General features: G+C 40.3%; 3 protein-coding genes across 4 annotated transcripts in view; all 3 read right to left on the bottom strand.

Moving 5' to 3' along the window:
* Positions 1-3176: 3176 nt before the first annotated feature.
* On the bottom strand, positions 3177-5272 carry LOC135582505 (leucine-rich repeat receptor-like protein FASCIATED EAR2). Its single transcript, XM_065154715.1, has 2 exons — positions 5097-5272; positions 3177-5005 (listed from the first exon to the last, which is right to left on the bottom strand). The coding sequence occupies exon 2, from the start codon at positions 4809-4811 to the stop codon at positions 3573-3575; it is 1239 nt and encodes a 412-aa protein (XP_065010787.1). The 5' UTR covers positions 4812-5005; positions 5097-5272; the 3' UTR covers positions 3177-3572.
* A 1203-nt stretch (positions 5273-6475) lies between these two features.
* On the bottom strand, positions 6476-9680 carry LOC135640123 (uncharacterized). The gene is made up of 4 exons (XM_065154268.1): positions 9369-9680; positions 9134-9277; positions 8395-8603; positions 6476-7048 (listed from the first exon to the last, which is right to left on the bottom strand). Exons 1-4 carry the CDS (start codon positions 9614-9616, stop codon positions 6891-6893), a joined length of 759 nt encoding a protein of 252 aa, XP_065010340.1. The 5' UTR covers positions 9617-9680; the 3' UTR covers positions 6476-6890.
* Positions 9681-10417: 737 nt separating this feature from the next.
* The window catches only part of LOC103987290 (autophagy-related protein 18g), a 9201-nt gene continuing 1221 nt past the window's right edge, over positions 10418-18397 (bottom strand). Inside the window, exons 2-9 of one of the 2 annotated variants that reach the window (XM_009405551.3) lie at positions 16024-16482; positions 15493-15927; positions 15083-15328; positions 14159-14986; positions 13892-14064; positions 11815-11891; positions 11110-11688; positions 10418-11009 (exon numbers count right to left, since the gene is read on the bottom strand). In XM_009405551.3, the coding sequence (XP_009403826.2) occupies positions 11005-11009; positions 11110-11688; positions 11815-11891; positions 13892-14064; positions 14159-14986; positions 15083-15328; positions 15493-15927; positions 16024-16482 (2802 nt within the window). In that variant the 3' untranslated portion in view covers positions 10418-11004. The remainder of the gene's footprint in view (positions 11010-11109; positions 11689-11814; positions 11892-13891; positions 14065-14158; positions 14987-15082; positions 15329-15492; positions 15928-16023; positions 16483-18397) is intronic. The other variant, XM_065154416.1, reaches the window with a different exon arrangement.

The raw sequence follows: 18397 nt of genomic DNA, 5'->3' as shown, positions 1-18397 counted from the left end.
GACTAATATGAGGTAGAATGAGATACCTGTGTTTCTCCACATCATTTACATCTCTATCTCTGTGTATGAACCAAAGAATCATTGGCTAGTCAAAAACTAATAAAGAAGCTTCCTTGTCTGAATGGGGGTAGTCATAAACAATCGGGTGTGTTGGATGAGACACCTTCTTTATTAGTCATAAACTAATAAAGGCAGCATGCTACAGACACCTTCTTTGAGACTTTCATCAGCATGGGGGTAGTGTGTTGGTTGTGGCCGAGGTGGAGGCGGAGGTAGAGGAGCGGAGCGCATCCAGAGAACGGCGGAGGAGATCGAACCGGAGCGGAGGAAGGGTTCACAAAATTTACGAAAGGTATAGAGACCTGCGTATGAGCTTACCTTGTGCTAGATAGAGGTCGAAGTGGACAAAAAATAATAATTTCGGGGTGAAATAGTTCCTTTTCGATGTTCTTGCTCTCACATGGCGGTGACTAGAAGCCTATTAAATCACCAATTGAAGCAGATGGCTTGCGGTGGGCACGCGGTAAGCGTACCTATACCAAGTCGAGGTCGAAGCAAAGCAACAAAAATATTTTAGGGTCAAATCGTTCTATTTCAACGTTCTTACACTCACTTGCCGGTGACTAGAACCCTACTAAATCCACAATATCAACCGTTTTGTGGTGAGCTTACCTTTTATTAAAAAAATTAGACAAATTCTTTAAAAAAACTAAATTTTTATGTCATTTTCTAACTTTAATCCTACAAAGCGTTTTTTAAATCATAAAATATGATATTACGACTGATCACTCCCTCGTTGTGATCACCTTCACCTTCACCCACTCTACCTCGTTATGCTCCTACCTTACATTTCTCTTCATCTCATGGTGCCCCCATCTCAACTTAGCAATCACGGTATCAACTTATTACCTCCGATCTCATCCACCTTTATTTTCTCTTGGCCTCACCTTCCTTCAGAATATTTTTCTCTTTTTTTTTTTTTTCATTGGCTCTCTCTTTCCTCCTCTTAATAAGAAAGTCTTTATCTTTTATCTGCTCGCATCGTAAGAGTCGTCATAAGGATGATGATGAGGGTCAATCGACCCTCATGCCATTATCGATCAAGAGCTTGTCTTGTTCAACATATGTATCTTTGATCATAAACTCTTGGTTATGATATTATTGTGCTGGCTTCAAGTAGATATAGTTACTTGCCCGTAAGGGGATCGATGGTGGCCCTTCCTCCCTCGTCTTCTCCTTTTGCATCCTGAGTCTTCTCAGGTTCAAGCTCTGCAACTATCGTGCTATCGCTAATTGCATCATACTCCAAGCTATCGACCACTATCATGCCCTCACCTCCCTCCTCTATGGCAATAATAATTGTGACGCCCTTCATCACTTCATCCATGACCATAGCATTATGATTGATACCCTTGGTCTTTACCTCTTTCTCGACCACTACAATAACCATCTTTTTCCAATCGTGATCGATATGATTGATACCCTTGGTCTTTACCTCTTTCTCGACCACTACAATAACCATCTTTTTCCAATCGTGATCGATACGCTTTGTGATGAGTGATGACAAACGGTAAAAGCGACGTGTAAACTTATACGAAAAAATAAAGAATACTATGTGGGAATATAGAAAAAGGGTGCGACGTGGAAAAAAGAAAAGAAACTTATACTGTTTTTGAGAAATTTTCCTAAAAATTAAACCTTGACGAAATTATTCAGGGATGCGGTGAGCGGAACCGTCAGCATTTCATGTCATGCGGTGAGCTTATCCTCTAGTTATCGAAAAACAAATTCCCTCAATAAACATCAAATCGACGCCAAAATCCTTTACTTGAGTATTCTTACTCTTACACACGGTGATTAGAACCCAGTTACGAATTGGTCGCTTAAAGATTTCTTTTATCTAAATATGCTCTGTTGATTTTGTGATCCGCGAATCGATCATAGCCCAAATAAAACACTATTCTCAAGGGACTATTTTTCGCAATCTTATTTAATAAGATAAAAGATGATAGGGACAACACACCTAATTATTGCTTTGTACTTCCCATAAATTTGAAGATGAACTTATATTGAGTTTTATATGAAAAGATATCGGAATTCACATCATCATAAACTCTACGAAGATATGATCTTCGCGTATGGTCTTCAATCTAAGACATATCATTTTGTATAATAATACAGATATATTCCATTCTATGGTAACTTTAACATCCTCCATCACCAATGTAGTCAACATGATATATACCATTCCAAACATCAACCCGTGGATTTACAAATGAATCCAAGGGAACACCATTTTGATCCAAATTGAACAAAACAAAACACAAACAGATCATGATTACGAAGAATCAAAAAACATTTCTTGAATGTTTTTTGACATATAGAAGAGTTTGACATATAGAATCAATCCAGAAGCCAGTCAGAAGAAATCTAGTGTTCTCAAACCAAAATCAATTAATTAGTCCATTTAGCCCGTCTCAAATAGTTGAAACATTTATCAAGTTAGAAACTGTGATCATAAGAATTACAAGTTAGAAACTGTTGCAATGTTCTGCTTGAACATAGAGCGCATGGACCGTAATTTCACAGCCTGAATAAAAGACAGTAACATGTATAAACCAAGATTTTGGTAACATGAACACATGAGAAACTTGATCTCTATAGTCAATGCAGTCATACACATTGCGCAAAGTTGTTGCAATGATTTGCTTAACCATATGCAGTACAACAGATCATACACAATAGACAATATATGTTGTCATGGTCTGCTCAGCCATATACAGTGCATGAACTTTAGTAGGTGTTCTGAAGACAAACATGCAGAAACTAAGATTTTGTAGCATGAACACAAAGAAGTAGGTAGCCTTGTCCTATACTTATTTGTATCATACACATTAGGTAAATGTGTTGCATCAAACTGAAGGGAATTAGCGCATACAAATCAACATTTTGACTAATTTCAAAGCAAATAAGAAATGCTTAGCTATGAGTTGTTGTATATATATATATATATATATACACACACACACACACTCTGCTAGTCTGCTCAACTACAAACAGTGTATTACATGTTTTAGGTGGAATGAAGATGCTATGATAGATACAAATGAAGGTTTTTTCGCTAACATGGACACAAAGAAGAAAAAACTTAGCCCACAAATAGTCAGAATCATCCCTAAGCCAAACAAGGAATAACTATAAATTCTGGATAGAATATAAAACAGATATCATGTACTTCAAGAGACCCATGAAATCATGCAACAGCAATATAAGTTCTCTCTCTACATGACAACTTAATTTCATACCTTATGCACACACCAACTAAGAAGACAAATAACCAATCAAAACAACAGCTTGATCAAGCAGCAGAAACCATCCCAAAATTACCACCCACTGTTCAAATATATATCAGCAACTCTTCTTCCTCCTTACTCCCTAACCCAAAATTAATAAAAGAATATTATTGTTGTGTATATATTTATATATATACTTCTTTTTCTTTACCTTTGTTTCTTTTGATCCCTCCCCTGGTTGATTCTTTGGCCCACTCCGGCAGTGGCGGCTGTGGGCGATCAGCCTCTCCAGTCGGGGCACTGATAGACGGGGCGCATCTTCTGTGTGCCGGCCTTGAGTGGGCAGGGCGTGTCGAACGGCGGCACCATGCAATTGTACTGCAGGCACAGCGACGCACCGACGGGGATGGCTGCAGCCGCGGGCCCTATCTCGATACCCGTCAGGAAGTTGTGCTGGAGGTAGAGCAGTTGCATCCCGTTGCTGAGCCCCTGCACCAGGCGGCTCGGCACCTCCCCGGAGAACCGGTTGTTGTTGAGGTAGAGCCGACCCACGGCGGCCAGCTGCGGCGGCACGGCCCCCCACAGCCGGTTGTAGCTCAGGTCCACCACCGGGATGACCACGTCCTCCTGCGGCGGCTCCACTTTCCCGGAGAAGGCGTTGCGCTGCAGCTGGAGCGCCGCGAGCGGGAACTCGAACACGGACCCGGGGATGGGACCCTCGAGCAGGTTGGAGCTGAGGTCCAGGAAGATGAGCCGGGTGAGGCGCGGAAGCACAGTGTCCACGGGGCCGGTGAGGGTGTTGTGGCTGAGGGCGAGGTACTGCAGGGATGGCGGCAACGACGGCACCGGGCCGGAGAGCTGGTTGTGCTTGAGGTCGAGGCGGAGGAGGGAGGCGGCGTCCGGGAAAGGCGGGAGGGTGCCCGAGAGCTGATTATGGCAGAGGATGAGGTTGGAAAGGGCCGGAGCGGCAGTGAGGGAGGGGGGGAGGGGACCGGAGAGCTGGTTGTAGCTAAGATCGAGGGTGCGGAGGCGGGGGAGGGCGCCGAGGCCGGCAGGGATGGGGCCGGAGAGCAGGTTCTTGCTGAGAGCGAGAAAGCGGAGGTCGGGGCATCCGGCGAGCTCGTCGGGGACCGGGCCCGTGACGCGGCCGGGAACGAGGGAGAGTTCGGCGAGGGCGGAGAGGCGGCCGAGGGCGGGGTCGAGGCTGCCCTGGAGGCCGGGGTAGCCGGCACGGGGGTCGCCCAGGGCGAGGGCCATGACGCGGTCCCCAGCGCAGAACACGCCCGGAAAAGCACAGGGGTCGGCCGTGAAGTCCCAGTCGGAGAAGAAATCGGAGCCAGGCATGTCTTCGAGGCCCTTGCGTATAGCCTGAAGCGCCAGGAAGTCCACCGGGTCCAGAATTCCCACCACGCCCCTGGAAGACGCCAACAATGCGAACCCCAGTGGCAGCAAGAACAACGCCAAGAAACGGTGAGTTCGAACGCAGCAGCATCGCTCCACCATCATCGCCATCATCATCTACTTTGCTCCGGTCTGCTCTGCTCTCTTTCTTTCTTTGGTTCTTGAAGCAGAGCGCGGAAGGGGACTAATAAAGAAGAGGGATGTGGTCGTGGATGTGCGTGAAAGGTCAAGGCGGACTACAGCTTTGCTTGGTTGGTTGCTCCTCGCTTGCTTTCTCGTGGGGAAGGGGCGTGAGCGCTTTAATGGCGGATCTGTAAAGGGACAGAGAATGATAGAGAGCGAGAGAGAGAGAAAGAGCGAAGAGAGAGGAGGAAGGAAGAAGACTTGGGGGAGAAGCTTAACCTGGAGCGGGTGGCTTCTTTAGCTCTTTGTTCTTCTTCTTCTTCCTTCTTTTTCTTCTACTGTGGTAATTGATGTTGGCTTGGGGAGGAAGAAGAAATCAATGCCGGCACCCCAACAAGCCGCTCATCCCACGGTAGAGGCGAAGAAGCATCATCCTTTTTTTTTGTATTATTGGTCTTTTCTATTGTTTTTTTATTTATTTATGAACATTATATATATATCAGCGGGTCTGGTTCGGGCTCGCGAACGGTTGTCCGAGGCAGGTGGTTCGGAATCCCACGTGAGCCGCGGGTGAAACCTACTCGTCAGTCGAGTTGTCAAGACACGTGGCGGTCTGGTACGTGTCGCGTCATCGTCCTGTAGCGTTAGTTGACTCACCACGACTTTACTGGTGATCGGACTGAAGGGGCCCTTCGGGGGGGCCTCTCTCTTTTCCGATTGCAAGAAGGGTAAGATTGACGGGTGGGTCGAGAAGGTGTGAAAAAACGTGCAGCTGTTCGGTGGTTGAGTGGCCCGAGTAAAAGATCGACGCGATAATTAAATTATGCGAACATCTGCCGATGTGTAAGGTAGGTTGGGCGCCGGGAGGCAACGGTCTCCTTTTCTCCCCTATCCCACCGCTTTTTCCCTCTTTTACCCTCCCTAGCACGTGACATTCACGTGAAAGAGGGCAAAACAAGAGGACGTCGACAGCCCTTTATTTTTTAAGACTTATTCATCCATCATCCGTGAGTAGAGTGGCTCATATTGTGGGACCCACTCGGGCCCGCTCGGGCCCACTGTCTGTCGCGTATGTCTGTCGAACGACGAGCCTAAAGGGTACGTCGGCGGTGGGAGGCGTGACCGCGTGAAACAGGCAGTGCTATAGAAGGAAGCGCAGGGCGATGGCATGGGAGCGTGCGACTATCGTCTTTGTCGACGGTGTTTAGTGATACCGGCTTTTCATTGTAAGTGAAGGATAAGCTTGAAGGTTGGCGTTGGGTTGCACACCGGTTCATTTCATGCTGGCGCAGGATCAACTCGGGTACACGCCTGCTCATTGTACATGTTCACAATAACAGATTAAAGGAAAACGACAGAGTTAAGGAAAAGATATATATGAACAAACAAGAAGATTATGAAGGCATTAGTTAGCTTAACTAGTAAAGAAGTTGACTACTAGTAAGATACTAACATCAAATTCCATGTGCATCACCTACAATTTGCAAAAAAACAAAGAAAAAAAATTCAAGAAGAAAAATATATTATTGCATATGACAACAGACAATGAAAACATTTGTTGTAGAATCTGCAGCCAGAGAGAAATACATCAAACAGTTGTAGTCATGACAGTCATGCTTTGTCCTCATAACCAACATTGACACAGAACACACCTGTAGTAAACAAATAACTATCTCATGTGATAAAATAGAAGCCAAACAGAGGTTCTCATGCAGTTTACATAGCTAAGTACTGAAGAAACCTTTTGTAAGTACATGCATTCAAGGCATTCACATGTAAAACAAAACCTAACCAAAGAAGAAAGAGAAAGCCTCTTCATGCAAGGTGGAGGATGAAATTCAAGTTTGCACCAGTTACCAGAGATGCAAGCTACCTCTTCAATGCAAATCCCATTTTACCCTCTCCGCATGCTAGGGTTTCTTAAATTTTACAGGCTGACAGACAGACTCCGAATGGATGAAATCCAAAATTAAGTTTAACAGGTAATTAATTCAGAACCTCTTGTTGCAAACCACACATGACAAAGCTTTTCTAAGTACTTTGTAGCAGAAATGCCTAGGAAAAAGGTTCAAGCTAATCACTGTAGTCATCATCCTCTTTCTCTTCGTGATCAGCTACAAACTTCTCTATGAATCTCTTCTGAACTCCCCTTATGATGCCCTCCGTCGAACTACTTCCAGTTTGTCCATCATTGAGCACCGGGTCAGATTGGCAAAGGGCTAAAGCGACAGCTGAACAAAGAAAGAACAGCTATTAGTATAATAAAGATTAGGGAATTCATTATTTTCTTCATTAGCAACTCTAGACAAACAGGTTGCTTTTTTCTAATAGCATTTTGTTTAATAGCAAATTTGTCAAGCGTTCAAGTTAATGGCAATATATCTTCATTGGAATTGGAAGAGAGCAGATGTGTGCAATCATCAGACATATAACATCAGGAATATCGTTTAACTCTTGAAATTGCAACTTGCATTTGTCACATATGAATCTAGATAGGTGTGCAACACAGCAACTGAACTAGTGTAACACAGACTTGAGGACTCGAAAAATTTACACGCCGGAGGAAAGTTCTAAAAAAAAAAAAGAAGGGGTTCACACGTCGAAGTAGATGATGTGTGCTATCTGCTGCAGGAACTCCTAACGCACTATCTCATTATAGTTCCACATCAAAATCCAACAACCATAAACACAACTGGTGACTCAATTTTATATTAGAAATGCATCCAAGTGGTGGTTAATTCATGCGCCCACATAAGCAAAAGCACAACATACATGCACATGCTTCAAGCATACAAGAAAACTCAGTATGTATGCATATCCAGGTGCCGATACCTTTTTCTTTTGCCAGTCGATGACAACCATGTCCTTATGATGCTACAGCCACAGATATGATGGCTGACAAGTGGACAAATTCACTATGTCTAAGACCAGAAGCGACAGTGCGTGGAGTTTGTAACATTTTGCTAATATCATCTAATCCATAATATTTCTTTCCCTCATTATTACAAATCTAAATATGCATCTGTCTGGCTTTAAAACCTAAAGTATTGGGGCTCAGATGTTTCCTCATTAACAACCATTTAGCCTCTTTTTCCAAGCCATCATATATCAATCAAAGTTCTTCTAATTATATTTTTATTGGACAGCCTTGACAATGAGCTCTTTATAATGGGTCTCTGATCATCATCATGGAAAGACCTCTCCGAAACGGGAACTCCTTAATCAATACATAAGAACAAGAAAACCTTAAAAAGAATTGCACTGACAAGCATATGAAGACAAGCATCCTAATGATATAATTACTCGAGGGTACATAGGGAATGTCAAATTTCCATATTTTTTTAGGCAAATAGTAGTCGAGAAAAATATAGCTTATAAACTCAGGCAGTTTATTAGATAGAAAATCTCTATGATATACACAATAAAAAAAGATACCTTCAGGTGTACATCTCCGGGGTACATAGGGAATGTCAAATTTTTTTTTTAGGCAAATAGTAGTCGAGAAAAATATAGCTTATAAACTCAGGCAGTTTATTAGATAGAAAATCTCTATGATATACACAATTAAAAAAGATACCTTCAGGTGTACATCTCCGGGAGCCAAATTGATGCAACCCCACATAAGTTCCTTTGACAGCACCATTGTTGTACACCAAAATGGTTGGAAGGTTTCTATCTGGGTAATTCGGAATGCACTCCGTGGAGATTATCTTAACAAACTTGGTAGCTGGGTACTTCGTAGCAAGCTCTTCCAGGCAACATAGGAGTAACCCGCAATCTTGTATACTGTCACCAAATTAAAAGAACCAAATAAAAACTGAAAAAAGATAATTGTTTATCCTGGGTAGATTCCTCAAAGTACACAATGATTTGACTGCCAATATCTGAACTTATCATAAAAGGTAATAATCAACGCAAATGGACAAATTATTCCTGTTCAAAACGGTGCACGATCTTCAACATACTGTACGCAGATATAAGCTGGATCGCTGGCAATTCTAGCAGACTAGAAATGCTCTGAATCACCCAAGACATCACAACAAAGAGACGGTTGAGCGCTCATCAAGGTAGAAAACTTTCAAGAACAGGGAAAACAAAAGGTAGAATCCAGCGGACAAACTATGTCAGTAGAGAAACACAAGAATCCAGAGAGATCAATACAGTTTGGCAAAGGATAGGAAATCGGAGACGCAGGCAATTCGATCTGTGAAGAAAATCTTGAACTCCTACCGAAGGGACACATGCCAAGTAGCAAATCAAGCAACAAAAAAGTCAGGATGTCATAAAAAATCTAGACATTTGAACGAGGGGCACACCTGTCCTTGTAGAGCAATACAACGACCCAGACATCTGCGGGTGCCTGCGACACCTCCCGGACAAAATCCGAGCCTGAGATAGGCATCACTGACCCGAAACGAGCAACTTTTGCCACCTCCCGCATCTCCGCCAGCCTCCGCTTCCTAGGCTCCCGCCGCGATAGAAACCCCAATTCATCACCAGAGGGAGAGAGATCCAAACAGGGAACCAGGAAAAAGAAAACCCTAAGATTACCTGTACTCCTGGAGGAAGCGGTCGTCATCGAGTTCGGGATCGTCCTCGAGTTCGTCGAGTTCGGCGGGGGTGCGGTCGTCGATCCAGGCCTTAGATTTGGGGGCGAGGTCGGGGTCGTCGGCGGGAGAGAAGGGCGCGGGCTTGAAGGGCTCAGGCTTAGGCGGCAGGTTGCCGAGGCGCCGCTGGATGTCGTCCCACTGCGTGCTCGCTCCCTCAACGTCCTTGTACACGAAGTGGTAGTCCGCCATCGTCGCCTCCTCCTCTCTCGATCGCTCTCGCCTCCGCCTCGGGAGGAAATAGACTTACGAGTTGTATATAAAGATAATTAGTGAATATTAAGGCAACATAATATAACGGTATTTATTATTTGCATATTTTAGATGAATAACATTAAAGTTATCAAATAAATCAATAAATGATAAATATTTATTTTAATTTCAAAAAACTTATACAGACTATATGGATCAATTGTTTTACTTTTTTGAAAGTATAAAAGTATGTTATTTTTAATATTTTAATCAATTTAAGCTGAATTTACCGTAACGTTGGAACAAAAACCACTTCAAAAATTGACTTGGTTTAATGTAATGGGTTTGAAAAGAGAGAAGGACAAAGGAATGGTTGAGGGTAATTTGTCATTTTTGAAATTAGAAAATTTTTTTAAAGAAAATTTATCCTAAATCGAACTAACCTAAGTGGTCCTCATAAAGGTGCTTATAATATCTCAGTTATTATTATTATTATTATTATTATTATTATTATTATTATTATTATTATTATTTTGAATCTATCTATCCTTCGTAGTACCTAATATCCTAATTTGATTATGCATGCATGTAAGACGACCTATATAAAGAAGCAAGTTCTGTAAATGATTTTATAGGTTTCGACAATGTCTGATAATGACAAATACAAGCCTAACACCGTCTTGTAGGCATTCAAAAATTGGTCAATCTGTCGTGAGCTCGGTGGATGAATCTGACGCTGAACAATGACGGAAGTTCCAAGTTCAATATTGCTGGGAAATAAAAGATAAAGAAGAACGAATATGCAGAACAAACAAATTACAGTTTATTCTCACAAATAAGGTAAGAGTCCGGATGATCCACATGAAACAATACAAGTTTAAAGTTGATATCATATATCAAGAACGAAAAAGAAAAAGAGAAGAGTAAACCACCGCGAGTCCCCTTACAACTCGTTAACAGCAGCAAAGAGTTATGTACATGTAAACATGGAGGGCTCCTCTCTGTAGGGATGCACGTCCAACTGCATGAATTAAACATCCAAATATACAGAATGTACAGTAATAGTGGATGGAAAGGTGGCTCGACAGGCAGACTTCCAACTACCATTTCCCCCCCACTTCATGAACTGAATTCTGGGTCTCTCGATCAGTTGCATTAAATCATATAAACAGTACTTTTACTTTTTTTACTGCCAAATTAGAATCAAATAGAAAGAGAACTGTTACTCTAGAGGTCCATGATGAGAGCTTTCAGTTCATACGTCGAACAGCCGTCCGTCCAGCACAGAAATTTACTTTTACAACATCCTATTTTGAAACCACCATCATCTCCGGCATCATAGAAGGAAGCAAATGCAACAGTAAGCACTTCATCCACATCAAGTGTCATCAACCTGTTCCACATCATCAGAAGGTAAGATAATGAATAATGGGAGACCATAGAGAAACCAAGATTCAGTGATGATAACAAAAGAGAGAACTTTGACTTCACACCTTCGCTAAAAGCAAATACACATCCCATCAAGTCATCGTTGTCCCCATCTTCATCAGGCTTTTCTCTCTCGCAGTGGCTGCTGTTGCTGTCTGCATCTGTAACAGCTTCAGTTAACTCACGGCAGTCATCGAGTTCTGATACTTTACAATAGCCCTCGTTGAAACATGTCTCAAACTCCATTGAATTGTGCGAATCAGAAATTCCATCTTGTTCCATGTGGACGTCGGTAGTACAGGCCTTTGGAACTCTACCGCTCTCGCTACCATTCAAAGAGTGATTATCTACAACCAATTTACCATTACACGACAGGCTACTTGTCGATACACCATTACTAACCGAGTCATCACTGGCAGGATAACTACCGTTGTTTTCTGAATGAAGTGGACTGCAGCCATTCACAGAGCACTTTATAGGCATTGTAGCCGATGCATCAAGTTCTGATGTTCTAGCAATGTTGTAGCTGACGATCGAAGACAAACCATGAACAGATTCATCCGAAATAGTCTTCGTCATTGATTGCAAGCTAACAGGTCCATAAGGCCCTCCTTTATCAAACAAACCTTGTGTGGTTCTCAACCCTAGAATAAGCATATAGACACCAATGAGTTTCTGGTTACCAAATTCCATATCTTAATTTCATCATATTTATAAGTTATTCTTACTGAAATCTGATACATATGGACAAGAAGAAGGACCAAATTTACCATTAATGGTACCACTGGCAAACTCATTTTTGGCTTGAAAAAACCCTGATGATGAGGTCTGATATCCACCTACAACCCTGCAAAAATGTAAATCATGGAATAGTCAGATTACACAATTGTGATGGTTATCATCCATTGTTCAATCTTTCTTTGTTATATTTCTTTTCTTTTTTTGTTATGCAAGAGCCAATGCTCAAGCCATATTTAAGATAGCATCAACCTCACACATACATCTATGGTCACAATTTCCTACTGTATTATACCAAGTTCGACCATCCACATTATGCAATTTATTTTTTGTATTGGTATGAGAGCTTTGTGGTTGTAAAAGTTGCTCAAAGCATGGTTTGCCTTACTGGTTCGTACCGGTGTACGAATCAGCTGTCGATACAATATGTATCAAGCTGTACTGAGTCATACTGAGTGTACTAACATATGGTACAAGGGGCATACTGATGCACCGCTCATACCGATCCCTTATCGGACCGGTACGTACCACCTATACCGAGCGGTTTGCTTCGGTACGACGAACTATGGCTTAAAGGAGAGGGGGAACCCACTTTAGAAAAGGTTAAAATAATCTTTCCATCTCAGAGGTCAAGTGTTAAAACATCAATAAGATATTAAGTCACAACAACCTAACTGCAGCTAAAAGAGGATGCAGCTTCTTCTGATCTTATTTAAGCTACATTGTTGATGGAAACAAATGTTTAGATCAGAACATACAAAAAATAATTTCTGCTGAATGTAGCAACTTGTCTTTAGATGGCTGCAGCCAAGTGATGAAGCAGACAACAACCCACATAATATAGGATTTTAAGTTCGAATACTAGGTTCAGATATGAAACCTAAATTTGTATTCGTACTAGAGAATGAAGAGAACCACAATCCAGAAGCAGCTAAAGGATAGACTTCTTCTCCCTTCCCCTTTCTTCCTCTTAAATATACCCCTCTTTTTCACCATACAAAGGACATAGTGATGACAGAAGAAAAACAAAGCAATAAATCAAGAGTAGATTAGTTAGTCTGCATTACTAAGCCTTAGTTCAAACTTCAAACTCAGTTGAACCACTATCAAGTGGATATTTGTAAGCAGATAATGACAGCATAAGAGGATACATACGAATTCAACATTTAAAACAGCAGCAGCATTTCATAATACTTGCAAGTTGCAACTTAAGAGAGGTGTAACAAATTTTGCATGTACTTTGAGGAGTAAATTGGCACTGAATATCAGTTACTTGCTGCATTATCTATTGACTCTTCTTACAAATAAATTTTTTTTATACAAAGTCTATTCTATTTTTGTGATCTTTATTAATTATTTAAGTTAAAGACCCAGCATTCCACAGTTTCTCATTCGCTCATGTTAACTGTTAATAAAACAAATAATAATTAGTTAATTTAGTGTGATAGGATCCAACTCCAAGTCCTGTTGACCTTATCCTAGCCAAAAAAATCTCTAGCTTGACATATCAAGCAGCCAAATCTCCCAAAGGGTAGCATAGCATGTTGTAAAAGACTGATCGCATGATAATGAGAAATGGAAAATCAAGTCAAACGACCATCATTTTATAAGACAAACATGTCCAATTAAGACCTACAGCATCACATTTATGTTGGAAGCCATGTTAAAACATCTACAGAAGTATATTATAGGAGTCAATAGTAAAAGTTCATGGTGTGGAGAAGACATTTCTGAATATATTTATGAAAACTTTGACTGTTGATGGTGATGTCCTGGATAAAATCCCATCTTCACTGCTAATTCTTTGTAAGAAAAAAAAAGGAAGATATATTTCCAGTTATAAATCGAACAATCACCTTTTTTATTTCTTTAAAGTATGTCTCTATTCCTATCCCTTTTCAACACATTGCTGAAATTGATATACTCAAGGTCAAGTACAAAGAGTTTATGACATTAAATATTAAATAAACAGTAAGAAAAGATCAGGACATAAACTTCTTGATGATGCCTTTATCATAATGTAGTAAGTCTATAAGGATAAAACTAGTATCAAACTTGATCAAGACCCTTAGATTAATGTGAATAGCAGTGATATCTTTTAAACATTACCTATCATTCCAGCCTGATTTGGAGCAGTGAAACTGCTCGAAAACCGGAAGCAAATCCTTCCGCTTTATTTCCACCTCATCGAAAGGTAACTTTTCAAACTCAATTTCTCCACCAGTAAGATCATTACCAAAACCTTCAATACTCTTTGATGGATTCAACACACAAAAACAAATCTACAATGTAAATTGGGAAATATAAGTGACAAACCAAGTTGAAGAATTTTTCTTTCCTTTATGAACTACAAAATAAATAAATAAAATTGGATACCGCTGATTTCTGCCATATTGGGATCTTTCCTGCGCTAATATGTACTTCTGCATTGGAAAGGTACCAGTGGGACCTTTCACTTTTCACTGATTCCATTCCAGATAAACTATTGGCAGTTGTCATAGAATATGAAGTTCCATTGTCTTCACAATCTCCAGAATCCAAGACTGTCTCACTATTTTTCTGGTTATTAGGGATAATTCTTGAAACATCTTCCTCTCTTTCAGACCAATTTGATCTTCTGCAAACATCCCACCACTGAACTGGCTCAGCATTTACACATAATTCTTCATCTTGAAGTTGCAAAAGAGGAGCAGGTACAGCTTTCAAGCTGTTATCACAAGACTCCACAAATGAAGATGGAAGGAGTTCATGTTGTATGACATGACCAGATGGTGAGTATACCAAAAGATGTTCCAAGGATTTGGCCTTAGAGGGAGCTGGTAAAGTATTTTGGTTCAGAGAATTATGGAAAGCAGCAGCAATAGCACCTGATGGTACAGATATTTTCCCTGCTGCAGAAGCAGCAACATTGGTAACTGTGCTCAGCCAACCAGCATTAACATTTTTTATCCTACTGACCACAGAATATGTAACCGAAGGTGGAGGTGGTGGTGGATGTAACTGTTGATGGATCATGCAACATGAAGTGGACCACCATGGCACTGTGAGATTAGGAATAAGAATTGATCTTTCACCGGGAACATTTTGCGGTTGAAGACTAGCATCACCACCAAAAGGTGATATAACATATATGTGACAGGTACCCCTAGATGAAACAATTGAAATCCACTGACTATAATGACTAAAGGAGATATCCTGTATGACCTGGTATCAAAAAAGAAAGAAATTAATCAAATGTCTTAAACAAATGGCACGTTGCTTGCCTTACAAATTATGGTAAGAAAATTCTTAAATTCATACAGCAGCTGTTAGTCCACGATATAGCTTGTAAAGATGAACGTGTGATGATGTCCAATCATAGCTTGCTGGGCTAGAACCATTTTGTATACGGGTTGGCATAATCCGAAAAATATTTATGTTGTGCCCGTGTACTGAAGCTGTAACCAAAAGAGTACCACTTGGATCGAAACAGAGAGCAGATATTGGACTGGTATGAGCCCTAAATTGTGAAATGACTTCCTTTGAAATGAAATCTTTTATAACAACCTGCAGAAGAAGACCATAAAAAATCATCAATATACCCAGAAAAGTACCATATGTAACTCAAACCTGCAAGCGGTTTACATAAATGTCTCTCTGCATTAGTATGAGAGAGTGCCTGCAAATATGAGTTTGTGGGAACACACATCTAGCTATGATAACATACACACCATTCCCGCATTATCAGGTTCACTGGGGTGTGCTGTTGGTGGAAGTCTTCCAGATTTTCGGATCGAATTTGATGACAAAGGAGAACTAGAACCATCAGGAAGTAGCTCATGACAATATTTTGATAAAGTTTTATAACCCATATCTCCAAGATTAATTATTCCAGCAGCCAATGTTTTGCTAGATTCCATCGCATAACGGGCAACTAAGTTTCCACTGCTGGGAGAAGTTGATGGGCTTACGCCTGGAGAGGGAGTAAGATTTTGTGGACTAAGGCGACCTGTATTTAATATGAGAGGATTATTGGAAGCATAAGCTAACCATCTAGGACCAACAGCCATCGGACCACAACCGATGTTAACACCGGCTGAACCTTGTAATGGATAGGTCAGAACGCTGAACTTGTTCTCAAGAGTAACTGCATCAAAACAGTATATCTGCCAAGACAAATTCCAGAAATCGAAAAGGATAAATTACTATATCAATCTGATAACCTCAAATCAACATAATTATCCAAATAAAGGCTTTCTTACTTGGGCTGCAAGTGCCACAGCAACTATTCGGGGGCTGCAATGAACAATATGTACAGCAGAGCGGAATCTCAGAACATGAACATAACTGTGAACCTTGAGCGAGTAGAACCGAACAACTGTAGATGATATGCAGTTTCCTGCCTGAGGCTCACTACTGCTCTCTCTGATCAATGCACTCAAACGGCCACCTTGGACCGCACCTGAGCCATTAGTCTCATCACTAGCAACAACCAACAGCAAAGGATGTGATGCTCTGAATCCTTCGGTGGCTTCAGAATTAATGGGCGTGGGCTGCATTTGTAAAAAAGTAGCTGGGCCATCACGCTTGGAAACCAGTTCACAGACATTAGAGGCATCATCAACATCGAGCACTTGAAATCCATTTGAATACCCAAGAAGCAGAACATGCTTAAAGAAAGATGGACTAAGCTCTAGCTTATCAAAGCCAGCCCATAAAACCTGTTAAATAAAAAAATGTTCACAATCAAAATTTACATATCAGAAACTAAGAATACTAAGTGTAAAAATGTATAACATGAACAATATTTTGGAGATGACACTGGCCAAATACAAGGAATGTGACACCAAAGAGACTTAACCAAACTCAACAAACAAATAATTTATATTAACCAAATACAGCACAAAAAAAATAATCAAGTTAAAACATATGTTACTCTACAGGCATGCACATCACAGAAAATTTTCCTATGCACAGATTAAATTGTTAATATAAACAAATTATACATACTAAACAAATTACACCCCATTCACAAGCTTCCTCAGTCTTTTCTTGTGGAAAAAATACAGGCACAAAAAATCTGTATTAATCTGCTTGTAGATCATGTGATATTTTATAGCATTTACAGAGGATCATTATATACATTTGTAACCAACTTAACAAGGCCAGATTTAATTGGCACATTCTTCATCATTGCAAGGAAAAAAGATATAGTGTCATTTCTGTTTGTAAATGTCATAAATGGAAATTCCAATGTTTATATATAATTTAATTCCAATGTTTATATATGCATATTAAGGAATAAACATTGAGATATCAGCCCATGCATGGTGGATGCACAATCCACTCTCCTGTGGTTCAGATACACATAATTTAATTCTACAAAGACATTTTGAAGTAGTCAACCAACAATCACGAAAGACCTAGTCCATACACTAATGTATAAGTCCAGCTTTCTATCTGCCAACAGCTTACATGTACCAAAGCCATACCAGTGGTCCATCGCCACCACTAAAGTTTGACATTCAATTATAAGCCAGAACTTGAAGTCCTGTGTAAATATACCTGGTAAAGGATCTTGGGGAAAAAAAGACCTGTCAACGATTTTATTCTCACGGAATTCTAGAAAACGAGCCTACCTTTTGGTACACTGAGTAACAGGAAAAGAATCCAATTTAAGGGGTCACTTAGCTTTAATTTCAACCAAGAAATGCAGCACTAAAATTGCAACTACTCAACATGAAATGTTACATATGCAATCAAACTGCTTCTTTTATTCATAAAAGATAATAACTCAATGAGAATTGTGAAGTTAAACTTGTGGAACAATATTTTCCTTCTCTTAAAAAGTTCATATAAAATCACATTGAAGAAAAAAAACATCTCTGCATATTCTTAAACACAAATCCCAATGACCTAATAGGACAACCAATACAAAACCACATTGAAATAATGTCTCACAATCCATCACAAAAATGCAACTCTAAAACATTCCTAATATATACCTAAAAGAGGAATCATGAAAATATAAAGAAATTGGCGGAAAATAAAGAACCTGAAATTAGAGTCTAGTGGACTCAACCCAAATGATGTTTACTTCAAACAGAACCTACCTGACCGCATAAAATTGTGTCTAGTCTCGACGATACACAGATACATCAAATTTTGTGTCTCATAGTGTCAAAAACTTGACCTAACCAAACTCCAGGCATGCACTCACATACATGAACAAATACACACAAAAGGAGAAATACAAGGATCAAAATAAATGGACATGCAAACCCTTATTAATTGTTTGAGTGACATCAATAAAGGACATATTTTCCTCAGTTTTTCAAGAATCAAATGAGTCATTCATGTCAAAATCATGAACACGAAATCATCATTTCTACTATGACAAAATGCCCTGGAAATCCCTACAGATATTGTGGTCAATATAATTGTCTTTTCAGATGGATAACAATTTTCATTCTCCATTCAATTAATTTTACTTATGTACAATTAACACTTAACTCTGCCAAGTCCCAGTTCATCCTAATGAAGCTCTCGGGGGAAAAAAGCTGTTGTTGTGAATCACTAAAACCTGACAACCACAAGCCATCATTTCTACTAAAAGAAGGCCCCAGAAATCCATAA

The sequence above is a fragment of the Musa acuminata genome, chromosome BXJ3-6 (assembly GCF_036884655.1).
Source record: "Musa acuminata AAA Group cultivar baxijiao chromosome BXJ3-6, Cavendish_Baxijiao_AAA, whole genome shotgun sequence".
NCBI lineage: Eukaryota > Viridiplantae > Streptophyta > Magnoliopsida > Zingiberales > Musaceae > Musa > Musa acuminata.
This window is presented reverse-complemented; position numbering and strand designations above follow the sequence as displayed.

What these genes read in the sequence shown, in the direction of transcription:
- LOC135582505 (XM_065154715.1), bottom strand. Translation starts at nt 4,811, where the DNA reads ATGATGATGGCGATGATGGTGGAGCGATGCTGCTGCGTTCGAACTCAC.
- LOC135640123 (XM_065154268.1), bottom strand. Translation starts at nt 9,616, where the DNA reads ATGGCGGACTACCACTTCGTGTACAAGGACGTTGAGGGAGCGAGCACG. An exon ending in GTATTGCTCTACAAGGACAG is followed by an intron (nt 8,604 to 9,133) that starts GTGTGCCCCTCG and finishes ATTTGGTGACAG; the next exon opens with TATACAAGATTGCGGGTTAC. An exon ending in CCGGAGATGTACACCTGAAG is followed by an intron (nt 7,049 to 8,394) that starts GTATCTTTTTTA and finishes TTCTTTGTTCAG; the next exon opens with CTGTCGCTTTAGCCCTTTGC.